Below are 22,047 nucleotides of genomic sequence, written 5' to 3' on the forward strand. Positions count from 1 at the left end.
CTCCCAGTCCTCTCAACCTGCAAACATATCAGTCACCTAGCAAGCACTCACCAACTGCAACGCTACCACTGCCGCTCCCAGTCCCCCCAGCCTGCTAGCATATCAATCACCTAGCAACGCACTCACCAATTACAACACGTACCACTGCCGCTACCAGTCCCCTCAACCTGCAAACATATCAATCACTCAAGCAGCACTCACCAATTGCAACACGTACCACTGCCGCTCCCACTCCCCTCAACCTGCTAACATATCAATCACTCAAGCAACGCACTCACCAACTGCAACACGTGACACTGCCGCTCCACTCCCCTCAACCTGCAAACATATCAATCACTAACCAACGCACTCACCAACTGCAACACGTACCACTGCCGCTCCCACTCCCCTCAACCTGCAACTATATCAATCACTCAAGCAGCACTCACCAACTGCAACACGTACCACTGCCGCTCCCAGTCCCCTCAACCTGCAGACATATCAATCACCTAGCAACGCACTCACCAACTGCAACACGTAACACTGCCGCGCCCAGTCCCCTCAGCCTGCAAGCATATCAATCACCTAGCAAGCACTCACCAACTGCGACACGTAACACTGCCGTTCACACTCCCCTCAGCCTGCTAACATATCAATCACTAAGCAACGCACTCACCAACTGCAACACGTACCACTGCCGCTCCCAGTCCCCTCAACCTGCAAACATATCAATCACCTAAGCAGCACTCACCAACAGCAACACTACCACTGCCGCTCCCAGTCCCCTCAACCAGCTAACATCAATCACTCAAGCAGCACTCACCAACTGCAACACTACCACTGCCGCTCTCACTCCCCTCATCAACACCTCCCCTCACCCCTGTATCCCCCCAGCCCAGGCCGCCGACACCCACGCTGCCCGGGATACCACAGATGCCCTGACGCGACGCATGTGATCGGCACCAACTGTCACTCTAAATTATTCATTATTCGCAACGCCATAAAAATTGCAGCGAACCCCGTGCGCTCAACTCCCACAGTGCAGCAGCACCGTGCTACCAGCCGCGGTATCGGCGCCATGCTGGCGGAGCGTGTCGGCTAGGTGCCCAAATGTGATATTAACGATGGCTACATCGCTGCATATAAATGCCATTTAACCAGGCCAACTCGGATTACGCCACCGTGCCAGTGACTCGCAACACACGACTTAGGTCACCCGCCGCGGCGCTCACGGACGCCTACGTTAGCAACCAATCACCCAGCCTCACGTGACACTGACTCAATGGGCAACGCGGACACCTCTCACAGTCAACGCACAACTCAACTCACCAGACAATCAACGTGCTACAACACCTACTAAATTACGGTTCATCCGCCAGCTTCGCACTTTGCCTTGATGCCAGCTTATCACTTTGCCTGGGTGCCAGCTTAACACTTTGCCTGGCTGCCAGCTTAACACTTTGCCTGGTTGCTAGGTCAACACGTTGCCTGGGTGCCAGCTTAGCACTTTGCCTGCGTGCTTGCTTAGCACTTTGCCTGGTTGCTACCTTACCACTTTGCCTGGGTGCTAGCTTACCACGTTGCCTGGGTGCTAGCTTAGCACTTTGCCTGGTTGCCAGCTTTGCACTCTGCCTGGTTGCTAGCTTACCACTTTGCCTGGGTGCTAGGTCATCACGTTGCATCGTCGTATAGTCATCACCTAATCTAGCTGCTATCTGATTCACAGGTTGCCGCTAGAGTAAGTCAAAACATTAGACTACGTTTGTCGGTTAGGTGAGTAGGTGAGTAGTTACGTGAGTTACAGTGAGTTACAAATGTGAATACAATTACGGTTGTAGATACGATATCTTGGCAAGCCTTCCGACTTGCGCTGCAGCCAACAATGACTGCGCAGTTATCTTGTGCGACGACGGTATCCTCAGGTGTGAGCGTATGTGGAGCACATCCAGTCTGCCAACCATTACGCAGATGAGGTAGAAGAGGGACAGCGACCAGAGGGCGACATTGAGCCATATAAACGGCTCTCTGATGGTGAACAGGAATTCGTCGCACTCTTTGAACAATGCTGTGAAATGCGTCGATTGCAGTACATTTTTCAGTTGTATGTAAAAATGATGGCAATAACTCTTACTGGTATCGCCGTGTAATTTAGTCGAATCGCGAAAAGTGAATCCGTAACTGTAAAAAGTACTACTTACACCGCGGCATTCGACAATTCCGCGACACTGACAGTTCTCCATGCCGTGCTTACCGCGAGAACATTTCGTTCCATGAGTACAACGACTGCATCCCCAGTCGCGGCAGGAAATATTGCCGAATGAGTCCAGCAGTGATTTCAGGCAATCGTACAATGCCAATGGTAAATAGAGAGCCCATGAGAAATACAGTTCTGAATGCTTCTCGGCGAGATAGGTATATGAATCGTCGCATAGAGCTCTGAGATAAGGAGCGCAATGAATCTTATCGCTACTAGCAAACGTACATGGCGTTGATACCGAAAGCGTGGACAGGTCGGCTTCTGAGTATGTTTTATGGCCGTCTGGACGGTGGCTGTGATATGCATTGCGAAGTGCATTCGTGAAGTCACTAGTATCATTGTACAGTTCGATAGACATCTCTTTGGTGGCCGTTTCAAATGCTGTTTTGACTGCACTGTCGTTGACGCCTTTGCTATTCTCCAGCACGCGCGCTAATGTAGATACAAACTGGAAGTGCTCTGGTAATGTAGACGGCGGTTTGGGCATCAAGCAAAGCAACGATGAATATTGGACATTGACGAAGAATTTAGTCAGCGCTTTGCATAGGTCCTCACCTGTCTTCATACCACCTGAAAAGCCACGGAAGCCCAGAGGAGTAATGCACGGTTGGCCAGGGAGGCCCTTAGGACACGTCGCACATTTGGCCTTGCAACCGATGCTGCTTACCTGGTGAGGCAAGTGGCCGGTAAGGCAATCGGACAAATACGACTGAAGTGGCGACGTTGGTTGACACGTTGCCTGGCACTTTGGTTGACCATCTGCTTGGCACGCTGCTTTGCCCGTTGAGTGATCATTACACTGCGATTTGGATGACTGTACGCCTTTACCGTACCAACAGTCGGACCAACCGCGATGTTCGGCAGTCAACTTACACTGGCTGTGCAAGAAGTTGAGCGATGGCAATAAACTACGGAGGATGTCAAGCAGCATTTGTAGGCAGTCGTCGCCTTTCTGCGGATAATAGAAATTATGCGAGTTGTTGCAAAAGTCGACGGCGTACATGGAGTACGCGTCTCCGGTGCCGAGGATTGCAGTCAGCAGATCGTAGGATCTCAGACAAAGGTGGCGCACTGCCTTTACGCTATTGCCATACGTGATGTTACTCGGGTACGCGTTCAGGCATAATGCATCTGGCGTGACTAGCGTGAACTCATGGTCCTCGCCGGCCTCCGTCGTCTGCTTCTTCGGGTCCTCGAATAAGTCACTCATCGTGTCACGCAACAAAGCTTCATATACAGAATTGCACGGCAACCCACACAACCAGCACAGCATTTCGAACACGGAGGATGGCTGTCGCTTCGAAGCGAAAGTGGACTGGTGACAGACTTCATAATATGTTTCGATGCAGTTGTGCAGAGTTTTAAGTGGACCGTTGTCCTTATCAGCATCATGATGTCTGTAGACACGGCCATCGGCATTCTTAACGAGGCTTTTGTAAACATGCCAGCCTAGCATACCATCTCCGTTCCGCAACTGGCCGTCTTGTATGTCCTTGGATACGACGTATCCGTTGTTGCCGAGAAAGTGTCCGATTGGTGTCGATTGATTTATCTTGTCAGACCTCCACATGGTACCGGAGTACTTCCTCACTGTGTTCAACACATTGTATGACGTCGAAACTACGGTCAAGCAGACCTTACTTAACTTGGTTCCGTACGCTGTTAGTTTATCTTTTTCGACGAGCTCAGCACCAAACCTCTCACTGTCGTAGGTCGAGATGTACGCATTGTTGAGCTCCGTTGCCGAAGTCGTGAAACCGTTCTTCAGAGCATTGAGAAGCGAAGGGGTATTCCCTTCACCATATAATGAAGGCTTCAATTCACTGAGCGTTACTTTCAGCGCCGATAGATTTCGAGAAAACTCGTGATTGAAGTACTCCGAAGTGACAAGATCTCCGAACAACTTAGCCAGCGCGTCACGTGTTGGCTTAATTTTTTCATAGTCCGTTTTGAAGTCCGGCTGCTTCTCTAGATCATGCAAAAACCTATTTAGGCTTCCAAAGAACTTTGCTGCCGCCTGACTCATTGGTGATTTTTCTTGCGCAACGGGCTTAGGATTTATGTCTTTGATGGTCTTGATTGACTTTTCGTGCGTTACGAAGTGCTTCTCAAATTTCTTCATGAACCCCTTGTAACCGATGTCCAAATCGTCGGTGATTTCCTTAGGTAGAGGCGCCAACTCCTTCTCGGCTTTCTCCGCGAACTCTAGCAGAATGGCTTTCACTGACGTGACGTAGTTCTTGTTGACTTGGGTGATGAGATCGTTCTGGGCTTCTTCGACGTTGGAGCTTACTACGCCTCTGATTGACGTGATTGTTGCCTGGGCTGTTGGATCGGCGCTGGTGAGGAAGTTCTCAGCATCCCTGATTGCAGCGCTTAAATCAAAGGTTTGTAGCTCACCAAGTTTGTTCTTAATACGCGCCAATTTCTCCTTTATCGTCGTATTGAGCAATGCCCTGAGATTATCCACGCCGTATGTGCCTTCAGTTTTGATGGCCTCGCAGAGCTGTGTGAGATTCTCCTTCACCGCTTCGAACTGTTTGAGAGCTGCCTCATCAAAGGTGGTGAGGATTCCCAGGTTATCGGTAACCTGGGTTTGTATGTCACTGAGAGCGTTGGTGATGTCTTGCTTGATGGTCTCGAGGCCCTTGGTGGATGCTTGATCAGGCCAGGTTTCATTATTGGCAAAGCCGGCGTCATGCAGATCTTCCAATCTGTTGATCACGTCCTTCTTGTCACTGTTGAGCAAGATGTTATTTCGAAGGTTGGTGAGCTCAATCCCAATGTTGCCGATGCCACCGGTGATTGTGATGCTTCTGTTCAGACTGTCTTGATGCAATTGCCGAATAGCAGTAGTGATCGTTTGGAGGCCAGACACTTTACCAGTTCCGTGTGATCTCCAATTCGACGTATCACCAAGACCGTTGCTTAGCAAAACCATGTAATCTTTGATACCATTTTTGTCACCGCTGTAACCGCTAGGAGTATTGCCGTTGTTCTTGCTCTTATCAATGAACCAAGCGGCCTCCTTCAGCTCACTTATAATCGTAGTTACATGCATTTTAACAGCTTTCTCAGCATCATCAATAGCGCCATTCGTGAGTCTTTGGGCAGTTTGTTCTTTATCTCTGAAAGCCTCCAGTTTCTCGAAATCTTTAAGCGCGCCATTAACGTTGCCAATCATCTTTTGCAGCAGCGTCTTATCTTGTATGTTTGTATGATAGTTATGCATAACTGTCATGAATTCATCACTTTCGCGTGTCATTGTTGTAGGATCCTTGAACGGTTCACTTGATGCTTTCTTGAACTCTTCAATAATGTTTGTAAGCGTTTTCTTAAGGCCTGAAACTTCAGACAAAGTGTCGTAATTATATTGCCCACCTAGCTTGCTTTTTAATTGTAACAACAGCATTTCAATATGTGTCGCAATTGAATTTTGTTTCAAGCTGACGTCGAGGCCCTCAAAAATTTTTTTCCATGCATCCGTTAATTGTACACCATTTTGCAAATCTTTAAGACCTAATGCGCTATCGTATTCTAGCATGTTAGATTTTTCCGTTGCTCCCAATACTGCGTTTATAATTTTTTTGACATGCGTTTCAATTCCCTTCTCGACTTGACCTTTCAACAACTCCAAATCTTTGACAATGTGTTTTTTTAGTCCATTTACCTGCTCCTTAATATTTCTGACTAAGGACCCAAGACCTGTATGCGCTTTATTGTAAGCGTTCAATAACGCTTTGCCTTTTCTTTCTAATTCCATAGCTTCCTGCCTTATCTTTGTTCCATTCATACGATTAGTTACATACGTGTCATCCAATTTTTTAAATAATTCTCTACATTTTGCATCCGCCTTGCCAACTACATCCGTGGCCTCCGTATTCCAATGCTCCAACTCTCCAACATACTGCTGCAGCTTATTATTAGCGGCGCCAACTGCTTCTCCTGCCTTCCGTATTTCCTCGAGGTTGTAACCAAGTTCATGTTTTAGTGCATCATGTTGTCCATGATCCAACGCTTCGTGCACCTCTTTCGCCTTCTTAACAGCTTCACTGATAACACTCTGCGCCGCTGTCTTCCAACCTTCCAGCTGTTTTGCTTTCTCCGTTCCCTTTGTCACCCAATCCGCAATATTATCTTTCACGTTTTTGCCAGCCCTGTGAAGGTCCTCAACATCCCGACCAAGTGACTCGGCCGCCGTTTTTATATTCATGGTATACGTACTTGCAGTCCCATCCATGTGTTTTAATATCTTATTAATCCTTTCCAACGCCGCAGTAGCGAACTCCTCGGCCTCCTTTATCCACGCTCCCAGCTCACTGATATACTTCTCTAAATTGCTACTAATCTCCCTCAGCTTCTTCAAAATTTTCTGCACCCTCACCATTAAACTTTTAACAAGCTTATCTATATCGTCACCCACCTGCTTGTTGATGCAGCTCTTGAGATTGCGAAAACTTGTCTTAATCTTCTCCGTCGTCTCCTTCAACTCAGCGTCTTTCCGCTTATGCACGCTGGCCAGCCGCTGGCTCTCGTACTCAACAAGCTTACGAACATGCAACACTTTGTCACGCAACTTATCATTAAGGTCATAAATGTTTTTTTTCATCTTAGTGTTGTTATTTGCCTTGGGGTCCAGAAATTCCGCGCACCTCTTGCTCCTCTCTGTGGCCTCCTTCAGCCGGTCCCCGCAGGACCTTACGGCGTCGGCCAGCTGTGGATCCAGACGATGACTCTCAGCCTGAATATTATTAATGCTAGTAATCAACTCACCTCCATTTTTCTTGGTGTAGTCGAGCAGTAATTGAAGGGGCTCAATCACTGCTTCATTAGAAGACTTTACATTACCATTATACCCCCGCACCCCTGCGACCACCCTTCCAATCGCATCATTAAAACCTTTTTTACCAAGGTGTTTATTGGTCTCAAGTATCTTAATTACAGGTGTAATTGTCTCTTTATGCTGCCCTAAATGCTTGTGGATGTTGCTGAGAACACCACTCAAAAATCCCATCACCCCGTCACACAGCCTGTCCAAGTCAGAGTACACAATGCCATGGCCGTCGTAGCCTTTGGAAGATGGATTGAAGCCGAGGAATTTCTCGAGGCCGGTGCAAAGGTTATTAAGGATGTTAGTAGGGTTGTTATTTGAGGTATTTTTAAGGTTTTAAAATTTGTCAAATTTCATGTCAAGCTCCCTAGGCGGCACATGGTAAGGGCAGTGGCAAGCGGTGGAAGAGGGGAAGAGAAGGGTGACAAGGCACAAGTTATTAGGATGGTTTATAGAGGTCATAACGGTATTATGGCGAGGTGATTCGAGGGATGTAGAGTGGATTAGGGAGCGATGTAGAGTGGGTAAAGGGGCGATGTGGAGTGGGTTAGGGAGCGATGTGGAGTGGGTAAAGGGGCGATGTAGAGTGGGTTAAGGGGCGATGTAGAGTGGATAAAGGAGCGATGTAGAGTGGATAGAGGAGCGATGTAGAGTGGGTTAAGGGGCGATGTAGAGTGGGTTAAGGGGCGATGTAGAGTGGGTAAAGGGGCGATGTAGAGTGGGTTAGGGAGCGATGTAGAGTGGGTTAAGGGGCGATGTAGAGTGGATGATCATCACCACTTAAGTCACCACTGTCATCGCTGCCGTGCCCATGTCATCGCTGCCGTGACCATGTCATCGCTGCCGTGACCATCAACTTGGTCAGCACCTTGGTCAGCACATTGGTCACCACTTTGGTCACCACGTTTGTCAGCACATTGGTCAGCACTTTGGTCACCACGTTGGTCACCACTCAGGTCAGAGCATTGGTCAGGTGGTTGGTCACCACGTTGGTCAACACTTTGGGCAGCATCTTGGTCAACACGTTGGTCAACACATAGGTCAGCACTTTGGTCAGCACTTTGGTCAGCACGTTGGTCAACACTTTGGGCAGCATCTTGGTCAACACGTTGGTCAACACTTTGGTCACCACGTTGGTCACCACGTTGGTCAGCACCTTGGTCATGGCATTGGTCAACACGTTGGTCAGCACATTGGTCTTGGCATTGGTCAGCACCTTGGTCAACACATTGGTCAACACGTTGGTCAACACCTTGGTCAACACTTTGGGCAGCACGTTGGTCAACACTTTAGTTAACTATTACACAATCACATACAACGATTAATGAGTGATTCAACAGATTAAAGCACAATTCATAAGTTAGGTGAGTAGGTGATGCTAGGTGAGTGTAGATAGTAAACACGTGAGTACGATTATGGTTGCAGATAAAACACCCTGTTAAGCTTGTTAACACGTCCAGCAGCGAGCAGTGATTGGGCAGCTATGCGATGTGATGAGGGACTATGCAAATGCGATTTGATGTGGAGCAGGTCTAGGCGGATGACCATGATGTGGAGGAGGTACAACAGAGAGAGGAGCCAGAGGGCTAATACAAGATACGAGAATGGCGTCCTGATATCCCACAAGAATTGATCGATTTGTTTGCGTAATTCAATAAGCACAGATTTCTCTCCTAGCATCAATTTCAACGCTTCACAGAAATCTTTGCACGTCCTCTGCGTAGCTGTATTATTTCCGATGCCACTGAGACCCAACGCGTTGCCGAATGTGAATCCGTATTTATACAGATTAGGGTGCGTGTTGCGGCAGTGGACGATTGACTTGCAATCTTTGTTGTGATTCTTGTCGTCAAGCTTCTTTGCCTCATTGTCTTCACTCTTTGACTCTATTGCTGCATATGCCTTCTTTACCTCACATCCATTAGTACAGCATTTGTCATAGCATCTGCTGCCAGGCTTCTTACACGTTCCGCAGCAGTCGTCGTACAGTTTCTTCAACAGGTCGTAAAATGTTTCCGTGATGTACACGATCCAAGACAGGTGATTGGTCTTATGCTTAGATGAGTAATAGCTGTAGGTGTTCAATGTCAGTGGCTGCACGTAAAGACCACATGGCTTATGGGAGACCGAATGACAGTTTGTTATACTCAGCAGATTGCCATCGGAATGGGCTGTTTTGTGCCCACTGTTACTGCACAATGCACTTGGAGCAAGAGATTCATACCCATTGCCGAAATAAGCTTCAGTGACTGCATCGGTGTATGCCTGTTGAGTATGCAACAGCTCAGATTTGACACCATAATAATTGCCGGTCCAATTCGCGAGATAACTATAATAATACGCGTATACATCACCCAGCGATTGCGGCGGTTTCTGCATAATACACGTGAAGTAACCACAAAGCTTCGTAAGTGGACTATCCTGCTTTCCACAAAATTCATCAAGCACCTTCCAAAGATGTTCACCGTTTTTAGTATGCGATGCCATAACGCTGATTTCATTGAATCCCATCGGTGTCTTACACGGTATGCCGCGATGGTTGGACACCGTGCATTCCAATTTACAACCTGGTTTCTTAAATGAATGCGGTAAGAAGCCAGGCAAACCATCTTCTAAGTATGACTGTAATGGGGATTTTACACCGCACTTAGGGTGTTGGTCACAGTTTTGGTTGACCTTTTGGTTACACTTTTGGTCAGCGCATTGCTTTGAGTTGCACTTCCAATCTGACCCACCGATTGCATTGCCATACAAACAACCCCGCCACCCGGAACAAATTTCGTCGTTGCAGCATTGGCAGTATACGAAGTAGAGCTGCTGGTAAATGCGATGCAGTATGTCTACTAGCATATCAATGCATTGACCGTAGCGAGAGGGGTACGAGAACCCTTGCGAATTAGTGTTGAAGTCCACCGCGTATATTCCGTCCGCGTGTCCATGGCCAAGTATAGATGTAAGTACGTCGTGAGCCTGATGGCATACTTCCGTCAGCATGCCAGATATTCCTCCAACGGTGATGTCTTCCGGGTGAGCAGGCAGTGTATTGGCGTCGTCGGTTTCAAGCAAGATGTCGTCCCCCTCACTGTTAGCAGCGTTGTTCTCCTCCTTCTCAAACAGCTCACTGAATCCGTTAAATGACAACGGTTGGTAGACGGGATTGTATGGAAAACCGGACAACCATAGAAGCATTTGGTATACGCTCGACGGTTGCTTGGTGGCGAACATGGTACCGTAGTGGCATACTTCGTAGTATTCGTGTAGGTGGGTGAACAATCTACTTAAGATGCCCCCCTGTTCTCTGAAGTTATCAGCGCATGCCTTCAGCGAAGTAAAATCGTTGGGATACTTATTAAATTCTTTGTGTTTACGGAAGCCTTTGCTTAATTTCATCGAGACATTCCAACCGGTATCGTCCTTAGTTATGAGATTCTTAACGTCGTAACCACATTGTGTTAAGAAATCTCTCAACGCCGCGTTGTTATCTTCACTCTGCATTCGGCACTCTCTGAAGGTATGACCACCCTCGTAATACAGCTGATGAAGCTGATCGAACAGCATCGTCGCGCAAGTCAAAAACACCTTCGCGCAATTCTTCCCATTTGTCGTCAGAATCATATTTTGATCGTAGTCCTGCACTTTTTGAGCGCTTTCCTTATTAGGGTCTTTTATCAACCACTGACCGATTGCCGGCGAGCCCTCGTACCTACTGACGTACGCCCTCCCAAGTTCACCAATCAATTTGCGAAGTCCACCTTTCATGGCATCAGGCAACTCCGGATGATTATGACCAGCGAACGTGGATGGCTGCAGTGCGCTAAGTGTATTAGTAAAATCAGCGAGATTACGGGAGAATGTATGATCAAAGTGATTCGAGGAGGAGAGGTCGTCGAGCGAAAGGCCGAGCATGGTTTTCACGTTAGCAATTTTGGTGGATGCAACAGTGTCTTTCTTCGTTTGTTGTGCCGTTGAGATTTTAACTTGATCTTCGACGTATTGGAGCAACTCTTCTAAATACATTCTGACTTGGGTGGTGGCTGTTCGTATTTCCGTTTGTTTTTGTAGCGTGTCGAGATAGGTATCATTCGCCTTCATTTTGCCCATCATTCCCTTCAATCCGCTTTCCAGATCTTGCTGAATAATTTCACCAATTTCTGTATATTTCTGAGTGACCAATCCTTTGAGCGCCTCCAACTCTTTCTCTTTGGTGTCCGCAAACATTCTCAGGGCCTCCTGTTTAATGCTTCTCTTGGCGGTGGCACTATCGCTGGTAACTTTTGAGGTGATTGTGGATTGGCAGAGATTAGTGGCTTTCTCTAGCGTGCCTTCTTTTAATGTTCTAACTTGTGCATCCAGGGTAGAGGTCACTTGTTGGTTTAGTTCGTTGGTCTTTTCATCAATCTGATTCTTCACACCGACCAGCTTTTTGTCGTGTTTATCGTTTTTATCTTTCTTGTCTTCTAGGATAGCGCTAATGTTTCTGAGCTCCATATTAACTGAGTCGATAACATAAGCAAGTCCTTGCTTTATTTTTTCGGCAGGCATTGACACATCGTTGTTAAGCTTAGTTTGAATTTTTTCGATCAATGGTTTCTCAACTAATTTTTTAAGTTCTTCGCCTAGTGCTTTAACACCGTCGATAGCAGCTGTCAACTTTCCCATATTTATCTCTGATTTGAATCGTTGAATTTCTATTTCCGCGCCTTTCGCAAGCGACTGTAACTCAGTTAGGGCGGCTTCTACCCCCCACTTGAGATACGGATTATAGCCTGATTCGGATACATCGGTCATCTGTAGATCGTAGCCATCTTGCAAATCACTTTGAATTTTCCCTACTACATCTGCAACTTTATGTATTACTTGCTCCGCGTAGTTGCTAAGATACTTATGAACGTTTTGTAAATGGCCATCTACAGTGGATTGAGATCCAGGCTTTGGATTGGCTTTAATAGCAGTTAGTGCTGCTTTAATATTTTTTTGAACGATTGAAAGGAATACCTTGAGAATAGCATCATTATCGGCAGCGGTAAAACGGCCCTTGAATTTTTTTGCGTGGTTGTTCCCGCTAACATACGAATACAAATACTGTTTCACCGGCTCTTCGTCAACAATCGCCGTAACCGCATCATTGATTGATTGTTTGAATGTCTCCTCGAAATTAGTTGCGTACTCTCCTACAGAAGTAACGATGTCATTTAAGTGACCTTGATTACCTTCCTTATCTGCAATCCCATCGGTAAGCCCAGTAAGCGCCAACTGTATTTCCGCCCACAAACTGCCAAGATCATCATCTCGGAGCGTCGCAGCATTAGTGACAATATTTTGCGCCAAACTGGCAGCCCCCAAGGCCGTATTTGGAGAGGTATCTTTTTCATCAAATTTTCCATTAATAACATCAACGGACTTCTTAATGTTTTGTCGAACAGTGTGCAACTTCCAGACTGTGTCAGTCAAAAGCTTAACCTTCCTCTCAAGTTCTTCTTTTACTAGCATACGAAGACCGTCAATACCCTTAGTCACCGTTTCCTTAAGTACCCTGACCTGCTCTGTAACTGTGCTACTAATCTGACTTTCAAGCGTTGTAAGGTCTCTATCGACACTACTGGCTACCGCCACCAAGTCGCTATAGTCAAGTTTCGTGGATTCTACAAATGTATTAACACTATTAAAAATTACGCAGACGTTGGTTTCTAACTTATTTTTTAGGTTAGGATCTAAATCTCTAAGTGAATCTAATGAAGATTTCGGTTGTGTCACTAAGCTATTGACAGAGTCAGCCCAGTCTGCTAACTTATCTGAGACGGCATCATATTCTTGACTACGCAGTGTTTTGATATATTCCGCAGATTGATATATGTCACGAATTGTTGTATCTAATGGCCCAGTCACTGTTTTTGTTCTCGTTTTCATTTCACCTTCATACCCCTCCAACCACTCCCTCACCGCGCCGACAGCATCCACAAGCCCATCACGCCCGGAGCCAATTTGTTTAGTTAAGGTGTCAAGTACACTTTTAAGCTTTTTATCCTCTCCACTGATGTAATTATCATAAGTTGTCACTTCATTTTCGTTTTTCACCCCCTCAAGCACACCACTCAAAAATCCCATCACCCCGTCACACAGCCTGTCAAGGTCAGAGTAGACAATCCCACTGCCATCGTAGCCTTTGGAGTCAGGGTTGAAGCCGAGGAAGGTTTCGAGGCCGGAACATAAATGCGTTAAAATATTATTATTATTAGTTTTATCAAGTTCTTCAGCAAATTTCTTAAGCTTCTCAACAATTTCTCTCTGCTGCCTCACTTCCTCCAATCCCTTCTGCCTCTCCTCCTCAGGGAGGTAATGGGTCTTAGCACAGTCATTTTTAGCATCTTCGGCTTTTTTGATTTGAGATTTTAGGGCAGCAATTTCTTTCTTTTTAGAGTCTTCAGATTGCGTAGATTCAGACTGTTTAGTTTTAAGTTCATTTTTAGCTTTTTCAATTTCAGCATCCTGCTTCTTACAACAGGGCTGGACAGAGGGGTCAGAAGAGGAGGAGTCAGAAGGTTTATCAGTAGGTTTTCCACGGCAAAGAAGCTTGGATTCGCGTTCATCAAGGGACTTATTAGCGTTACCTATAGCCTCCTCAATCAACTTATTCAAAGCTTGAGACAACTGGTCAAGACCTTCATCACCTTGACCATTCCCATACCTAAGCTGGATCAACCAGTCGATGGACTCAGTCAGAAGGGAAGCGAAGGGTGACAAGGCACAAGTTATAAGGATGGTTTAAAGAGGACATAGCGGTAATATGGCGAAATAATTCGAAGGATGTAGAGTGGACAAAGGGGCGATGTAGAGTGGGTAAAGGGGCGATGTAGAGTGGGTTAAGGAGCGATGTAGAGGAGGTGAAGGGGCGATGTAGAGTGGGTAAAGGAGCGATGTAAGGTGGGTAAAGGGGCGATGTAGAGTGGGTTAAGGGGCGATGTAGAGTGGATAAAGGGGCGATGTAGAGTGGATAAAGGGGCGATGTAGGGTGGATAAGGGGCGATGTGGAGTGGGTAAAGGGGCGATGAAGGGTGGGTAAAGGGGCGATGTAGAATGCGTTAAGGGGCGATGTAGAGTGGGTTAAGGGGCGATGTAGAGTGGGTAAAGGGGCGATGTAGAGTGGATAAGGGAGCGATGTAGAGTGGATTAGGGAGCGATGTAGAGTGGATAAAGGGGCGATGTAGAGTGGGTAAAGGGGCGATGTAGAGTGGGTTAAGGGGCGATGTAGAGTGGGTTAAGGGGCGATGTAGAGTGGGTTAAGGGGCGATGTAGAGTGGATAAAGGGGCGATGTAGAGTGGATAAAGGGGCGATGTAGAGTGGGTTAGGGAGCGATTAGAGGAGGTTAAGGGGCGATGTAGAGTGGGTTAAGGAGCGATGTGGAGTGGTTAAAGGGGCGATGTGGAGTGGATATAGGAGCGATGTAGAGTGGGTTAGGGAGCGATGTAGAGTGGATAAAGGGGCGATGTAGAGTGGGTTAGGGAGCGATGTAGAGTGGGTTAGGGAGCGATGTGGAGTGGATAAAGGAGCGATGTAGAGTGGATAAAGGAGCGATGTAGGGTGGGTTAAGGAGCGATGTGGAGTGGATTAGGGAGCGATGTAGAGTGGATAAAGGGGCGATGTAGAGTGGGTAAAGGGGCGATGTAGAGTGGGTAAAGGGGCGATGTAGAGTGGGTTAGGGAGCGATGTAGAGTGGATAAAGGGGCGATGTGGAGTGGGTTAAGGAGCGATATAGAGTAAGTTAGGGAGCGATGTGGAGTGGGTTAAGGAGCGATATAGAGTGGATAAAGGGGCGATGTAGAGTGGGTTAGGGAGCGATGAAGAGTGGGTTAGGGAGCGATGTAGAGTGGATAAGGGGCGATGTAGAGTGGGTTAGGGAGCGATGTAGGGTGGGTTAAGGGGCGATGAAGGGTGGATAAAGGAGCGATGTAGAGTGGATAAAGGAGCGATGTAGAGTGGATAAAGGGGCGATGTAGAGTGGATAAAGGGGCGATGTAGAGTGGGTTAGGGAGCGATGTAGAGTGGATAAAGGGGCGATGTAGAGTGGATAAGGGGCGATGTAGAGTGGGTTAAGGGGCGATGTGGAGTGGATAAAGGGGCGATGTGGAGTGGGTTAGGGAGCGATGTGGAGTGGGTTAAGGGGCGATGTAGAGTGGGTAAAAGGGCGATGTAGGGTGGGTTAAGGGGCGATGTAGAGTGGGTTAAGGGGCGATGTAGAGTGGGTTAAGGGGCGATGTAGAGTGGATAAAGGGGCGATGTAGAGTGGATAAAGGGGCGATGTAGAGTGGGTTAGGGAGCGATGTAGAGTGGATAAAGGGGCGATGTAGAGTGGATAAAGGGGCGATGTAGAGTGGGTTAGGGAGCGATGTAGAGTGGATAAAGGGGCGATGTGCAGTGGGTTAAGGAGCGATGTAGAGTGGATTAGGGAGCGATGTAGAGTGGGTTAGGGAGCGATGTAGAGTGGGTTAAGGACCGATGTGGAGTGGGTTAAGGGGCGATGTAGAGTGGGTAAAGGGCGATGTAGGGTGGGTTAAGGGGCGATGTAGAGTGGGTTAAGGGGCGATGTAGAGTGGGTTAGGGGCGATGTAGAGTGGATAAAGGGGCGATGTAGAGTGGATAAAGGGGCGATGTGAGTGCATAAAGGGAGCGATGTAGAGTGGGTTAGGGAGCGATGTAGAGTGGATTAGGGAGCGATGTGGAGTGGATAAAGGGGCGATGTAGAGTGGATTAGGGAGCGATGTAGAGTGGGTTAGGGAGCGATGTAGAGTGGATAAAGGAGCGATGTAGAGTGGGTAAAGGAGCGATGTGGAGTAGGTTAAGGGAGCGATGTAGAGTGGATAAAGGGGCGATGTGGAGTGGGTAAAGGGGCGATGTGGAGTGGATAAAGGGGCGATGTAGAGTGGGTTAAGGAGCGATGTAGAGTGGGTAAAGGAGCGATGTAGAGTGGATTAGGGAGCGATGTAGAGTGGATTAGGGAGCGATGTAGAGTGGATTAGGGGCGATGTAGAGTGGATAAGGGGCGATGTGGAGTGGGTTAGGGAGCGATGTAGAGTGGATTAGGAGCGATGTAGAGTGGGTAAAGGGGCGATGAAGAGTGGATAAAGGGGCGATGTAGAGTGGATATAGGGGCGATGTAAGGTGGGTTAAGGAGCGATGTAGAGTGGATAAAGGGGCGATGTAGAGTGGGTAAAGGAGCGATGTGGAGTGGTTCAGGGAGCGATGTAAAGTGGGTAAAGGGGCGATGTAAAGTGGATTAGGGAGCGATGTAGAGTGGGTTAAGGAGCGATTAGAGGAGGTTAAGGGGCGATGTAGAGTGGATAAGGGAGCGATGTAGAGTGGGTAAAGGGGCCATGTAGAGTGGGTTAAGGGGCGATGTGGAGTGGGTTAAGGGGCGATGTAGAGTGGATTGTTAATCACCACTTAGGTCAGGTGCTTGGTCACCACTGTCATCGCTGCCGTCACAATGTCATCGCTGCCGTGACCATGACATCGGTGCCGTGACCATGTCATCGCTGCCGTGACCATGTCATCGCTGCCGTGACCTTAACTTGGTCAGCACCTTGGTCATGGCATTGGTCAGCACTTTGGTCAGCACATTGGTCACCACTTTGGTCAGCACCTTGGTCAGCACTTTGGTCAGCATTTTGGTCAACACGTTGGTCAACACTTTGGTCAGCATCTTGATCAGCACATTAGTTAAGTACTACACAATCACATACAACGATAAATGAGTGATTCAAAACATTAGACAACAATTAGTTGTATAGGTGAGTAGGTGAGATGCTAGGTGAGTGTAGATAGTAGACACGTGAGTACGATTATGGCTGCAGATAAAACACCCTGTTAAGCTTGCCAACACGTGCTGCAGCCAGTAGTGATTGAGCAGCTATACGATGCGATGATGGACTATGTAGATGCGATTTGATGTGGAGCAGGTCTAGGCGGATGACCATGATGTGGAGGAGGTAGAGGAGAGAGAGGAGCCAGAGGGCGAGGACAAGGTAGGAGAATGGTTCACGGATTCTCCACAAGATCATATCGCACTGATCGAATAGTTTGGTGAAATACGTCGATTTGACTACACTCTCCAGTTGAGTGTAGAAATGACTGCAACGCTTCCTGTGTCTACCATCCAGCAATTTTTGAGGGTCCTTAAATGTAAACCCGTATCTGTAGAATGTGGGCAGCACGGCACGGCAACATACGAGAGCTCTGCATCTGCAATTGTGTTTGGTGCCGTGAGATGATGGTTTACATGAACATCCGGGGCACCCGAAACTTTTGCAGTTGATGCTTCCAAATGCGTCAAGTAGAGAACATAGATAATTCCAGAGATTCCATGGCAGATATATGGACCACGAAAGATACAGGTTTGCGTGTTGCTTGGCCATGAATTTATAGCAGTTGGCAGATAAGCAGTCGACGTATGGAGCGCAGTGAACATCTTGATCAGAACAGGGCGTTTTCATCGACAGGCTGGACAAGTCGGTGAGTGCAGGTAGATGCTTCTTAGGTTCATGATTCTCAACACTGCTACCATACGCTTTATTCAAGGCGTTTGTAATTTCAGCAGCGTTGTATAATTTAATGGATTGTTTGTGGACGGATTCGTTTACCCATGTAAGTACGGGACGATTACCTGTTCCTTGCAATCCTTTAACAAGCGACATGGCAAAAGCGTAGTGTTCGGGCAATGTGGATGGCGGTTTGGGGACCAGCGTGAGCAGGCACGTAACATGGTCGTTACTTAGGAATTTGGTCAGCACGTTGCTTAGGTCTTTGCCTGTGCGCGTACCTCTCGAGAAACGGCTGAATCCGAGGGGAGTCAAACATGGCATTCCAGGCGACGATTTGGTGCAGGTGGAACATGACGATTTGCAACCGATGGAACTCAGACTGTGAGGCAACATGCCTCCTAGACTGTCAGTCAGGTACAGCTGCAGGGGCGACGTGCCTGAACAATCGTGACTGGACGACGGATAGATGGAAGAGTGCTCACCGCACTGCCAACAGGAAGGCTGAACCCCGCTGCCATACGTACACTGCTGCCAACCGTAATATTTTGTTTCCAGCGCGCATTGCTTTTTCAAAAATGTGAGCGGCTGCAGCATACTTCGAAGCACATCGATGATCATCTGAAGGCAGTCCTCACTGCGAGGCGGATAATACAAGTTGAGTGAGTTGTTGGAATGCTCAACGGCGTACGTGCAGTCAGCATCTCCGTGGCCGAGTACGGTGATCAATACATCTTCCGCGTAGTAGCATACTTCTGTGATGGCGTCTGTTAAATTCGCGGCGGTGATGGTTTGGGGATACGCCACCAAGGATTTGGCAGTTTGGATTTCAAGAGAGATACCGTCTACCTCAAAAGCGTCGTCTGATCTTTCAGGTTTGTCGAGCAAATCATTGAAGCTGTTAAGCGATACGTCTTGGTAGTACGATCTGTAAGTGAGGCCAGTCAGCCAGCAGAGCATGTCGTACACGCTGCACGGTGACCTAGGCTTAGGGCGGGGAGTGAGGTGGCAGACACGGAGATACGTCTGCAGACTATTATAGATGTCGTTTAGATTTCCGACATAATATTTGTTGAACACTTTATCATCTTTAATAAGCAGGCGTATGAGGTGGCGGCCCTGCAATTCCGAAGTGTTCCTCAACTCACCGTCCCGGTTTGCGTCAGACGTGGAAACACGGAAGCCGCACTGCCCGAACCATTTTCCGAGATCTGTCTTTGAATTAATTATTTGAGAAATCCAAGCGTATTGACACTCATTCATCAGCTTGCTGAGGTATTCAAACAGAGTGGACAAGCAAGTAAGGAAAAGCTTGGCGCACCGGTCGGCGTCGTCGGTCAATTGAGGTTTGCCGTTAATTCTCTTAGACCACTCGACGGTCAGGCCGGAGTAGCTGTTAACGTAGGCGTGGTTGAGCTGACCACAGCAATCAGTCAGACCGGCACGTAAGGCATCTGCCAACGCGGGGTTGTGAATGCCGTTGAACTTGGAGGGGGTGAAAGTGGTGAGTTGCTTTCTCAGCGCGGTTAGGTTATCACTAAAGACTTGATCAAAGTGATTCGAGAAGGTTAATTGACTAAGTAGCTTGTCGGCACAATATTTTACGTCATACACTTTGATAGAATTATCATTCTCGGCAGGCTTAAGGGGAGTTTTATACGGTGTCTTAACCTGCTCCTCAGTGTACTCGAGGAGAGAGTCCAATAAATACTTGAACTCCGTTGTGACTGATTCATAAGACAATGGAGTCTTGAAAAGGATGGGTGTACCATGTTGTGGGAACCACGTTTCAATTTTGTTTAGCAGACCTTTCGTACCACTGATTTTGTCCTCGTCAATTAATTTCATGATTTCTACGTGCTGCGCACCAACCAATTCCTTGAGAGAATTCAGGTCGGCAATCTTTTGGGTAGCGAACAGTGTTCTGATATTTTTGGTGAGTTCTTTAAACGCTTTAGTTGTTTCATCGGTAAGGTGTTGCTTACCTTTGGCGATTTGTTGTGTCAAATCCTGACCGCCGTTACGAATAGTGTTCTCAACTTCATTAATGTATTTGTCCAAGTATGAATCGGCATTATCAACTGCTGATAGGATTGCGTCAAGTTTCTTTGTCATTTCTTGCTTCAACTCCTTCATCGCATTTTCTGCTTCATCCGTCTTCTTCTCAATAACAACATCGTCATCCAGCGCCTTCTCACCCCTTCCATTTTGAAGAATGTTGAGCTTATCAATCACGTCTTCCTTGAGATTTCCGACAGCATTATGAAGCGATTCATTTCCAGTTTGATCAATTAGATATTTATCAAGCTCGTTAATTTTTTTTTGCACAATGACAAATGCGTTAGTAATTTGTTGACCTATAGGGTTATCATCGCCGCCAAGCTTCAAAGGGATTGCTTCCAAATTTTTTCTGATCCGTGTTAGATTGGCAATCTTGGAAGTCGTTCTAAATTTATCCAGTTGTAAAGCAACTTGCCTGGCGGCAGAGGCAACAGCGGTCAGAGTAGCGTTGACTGCATCATCTAGATACGGTTTATAGGAGGAGGTAGACGCATTAGAAAAAAGCAACTCTTGATCGTCCCCAAGCTGTTGCTCAATTAGATTTATTACGTTGCTTTCGTTCTCCGTTACTGCACTTGCAAACTTATCGAGATACCTTACAGTTTCAGACAGATCTCCGTCCACTGTGGATTGAGTTCCAAGCAATATATTGGGCTTCATTTGCTTCAGCGCATCCGCAATCTTCTCCTGAATAACTAAGGTTACGTGAGAAACGATTGACGTGGTGTCATGTCCTAAACTACCATTAAAACCGTTCTTATTTCCACGTACGTACGCATCGATGTTAGTTTTTATTGGTTCGTGCTTTAGAATTTCCCTCATCCACTCTTTAACTATATTCCCCAATGCGGTCTTTCCGTTAAACCCAACCGCATACATGCCAACTCCGCTAATAATACGCCGAATACCATTATCCCCGCCAACTATTTCACCATTAATAAGCGTCGTAATCTCATCTCTCAGCGTACCCCAGTGCTTCACTAAACCGTCCGTTGATCCATTCCCAACCTGAGTTTTCAGAGTCGTAAACTCTTCCTGCGTTACCCTAAGCAACTCTACCATTCGCAACCTAATTGTTGCCAAATTGTTGTAGAGATGTTTTACTTTATTTCGTATCTCGTTAAAATACCCCCAAATTTTGTACGTATACTGACTGTCAAAATTTTCGACCAGAAATTTCTGCGCATCCCCTAACCTATTCTTAACAGCAGATATATGTTCTCTCTTACACTCACGCATTCGATACGTTTCCTTCAATGTATTTATAAATGCTCCATCCACTTTCACTTGAAGTTGTTGAGATTCATCTGCTATTTTCCTAAGCATCGAGATTTCTTCATCCCTCAGAGTCTCATCCACCAACTTGGCCTGCCACCCAATAACGTCATTACCTGACGACTTTTTTAAAACATCAATCGCAGCCTCTATTTTACCCATTGGACTGTCCAGCTTGTTTTTTAACGCATTATCTAACCCTGAATGCCCATCTTTGTTGTTCTTAAGCTTCCTCATCTCAGTCCCTAACGCTTTTACAGCCTCCTTGAAAGCGTTATTCATAGCGTTTAAACCTTGATTCTGAACATTGTTGATTTCACCCATTTTTTCAACAATTTTGCTGTCTTTTAGCGTTGTTAATTCTTCATTTAGTTTATTTGTTAAGTCACTTGTTTTCCTCTCATACCCCTCCAGCCACCCCTTCACCGCGCCGACAGACTCCACAAGCCCAGTACGCCCGGAGCCAATATTTTTAGTTACCTCATCTAGTACTTTATTAAGTCTTTTCTCAGGTTCACTGATGTAATTATCATAAGTTGTCACTTCATTTTCGTTTTTCACCGCACCAAGCACACCACTCAAAAATCCCATCACCCCGTCACACAGCCTGTCCAAGTCGGAGTACACAATTCCAGTGCCGTCGTAGCCTTTGGACTCAGAGTTGAAGCCGAGGAATTTCTCGAGGCCGTCACATAAATTCTCTAAGAGCTTTTTAGGATCATTTGGCATAGTTTTAAGATTCTCATGAAATCCACAAAGCTCCTTCACTTTCCTCAAAGCGTCCAACTTGGACTGCAATTTGGCTGGGTCAGCAGAGGGAGAGGGGGATGGAAGAGAGTTATTAAGAGGGCTATTAAGGTTATTAATACGTTGATTAAGGTCATTAATTTCTTGACTAACTAACTTACTAAGCTCACTAATTTTCTCGGTGTCACCAGCCTGGTCAGCAGACTTGACAGACTCAGAAAGGGTAGTAACATGAGAAGAGTAAACATCATTTAGGTCATTTTTAAGGTCTTGATTAGTGTCGAAACAAGCGATAATAGCATATATAACGGCTTTCTTAACACTCTCACTTTGACCAACAAATCCGCCAAGCTGGCCAGCAAGG

The 22,047-nt window shown here is 46.8% G+C and overlaps 3 protein-coding genes across 3 annotated transcripts; all 3 read right to left on the reverse strand.

Annotated features, from left to right (window-relative positions):
• Positions 1-1,805: 1,805 nt before the first annotated feature.
• BBBOND_0006410 (hypothetical protein, conserved) lies at positions 1,806-7,250 on the reverse strand (the record flags this gene model as incomplete). The annotated part of the gene is made up of 1 exon (XM_012915466.1): positions 1,806-7,250. One exon carries the CDS (start codon positions 7,248-7,250, stop codon positions 1,806-1,808), a length of 5,445 nt encoding a protein of 1,814 aa, XP_012770920.1.
• A 1,230-nt stretch (positions 7,251-8,480) lies between these two features.
• On the reverse strand, positions 8,481-13,842 carry BBBOND_0006420 (hypothetical protein, conserved; the record flags this gene model as incomplete). Its single annotated transcript, XM_012915467.1, has 2 exons — positions 8,481-13,752; positions 13,814-13,842. 2 exons carry the CDS (start codon positions 13,840-13,842, stop codon positions 8,481-8,483), a joined length of 5,301 nt encoding a protein of 1,766 aa, XP_012770921.1.
• Positions 13,843-16,904: 3,062 nt separating this feature from the next.
• On the reverse strand, positions 16,905-21,665 carry BBBOND_0006430 (hypothetical protein, conserved; the record flags this gene model as incomplete). The annotated part of the gene is made up of 1 exon (XM_012915468.1): positions 16,905-21,665. One exon carries the CDS (start codon positions 21,663-21,665, stop codon positions 16,905-16,907), a length of 4,761 nt encoding a protein of 1,586 aa, XP_012770922.1.
• Positions 21,666-22,047: the final 382 nt, after the last annotated feature.

The sequence above is a fragment of the Babesia bigemina genome, scaffold Bbigscaff_77699 (assembly GCF_000981445.1).
Source record: "Babesia bigemina genome assembly Bbig001, scaffold Bbigscaff_77699".
Taxonomy (NCBI): domain Eukaryota; phylum Apicomplexa; class Aconoidasida; order Piroplasmida; family Babesiidae; genus Babesia; species Babesia bigemina.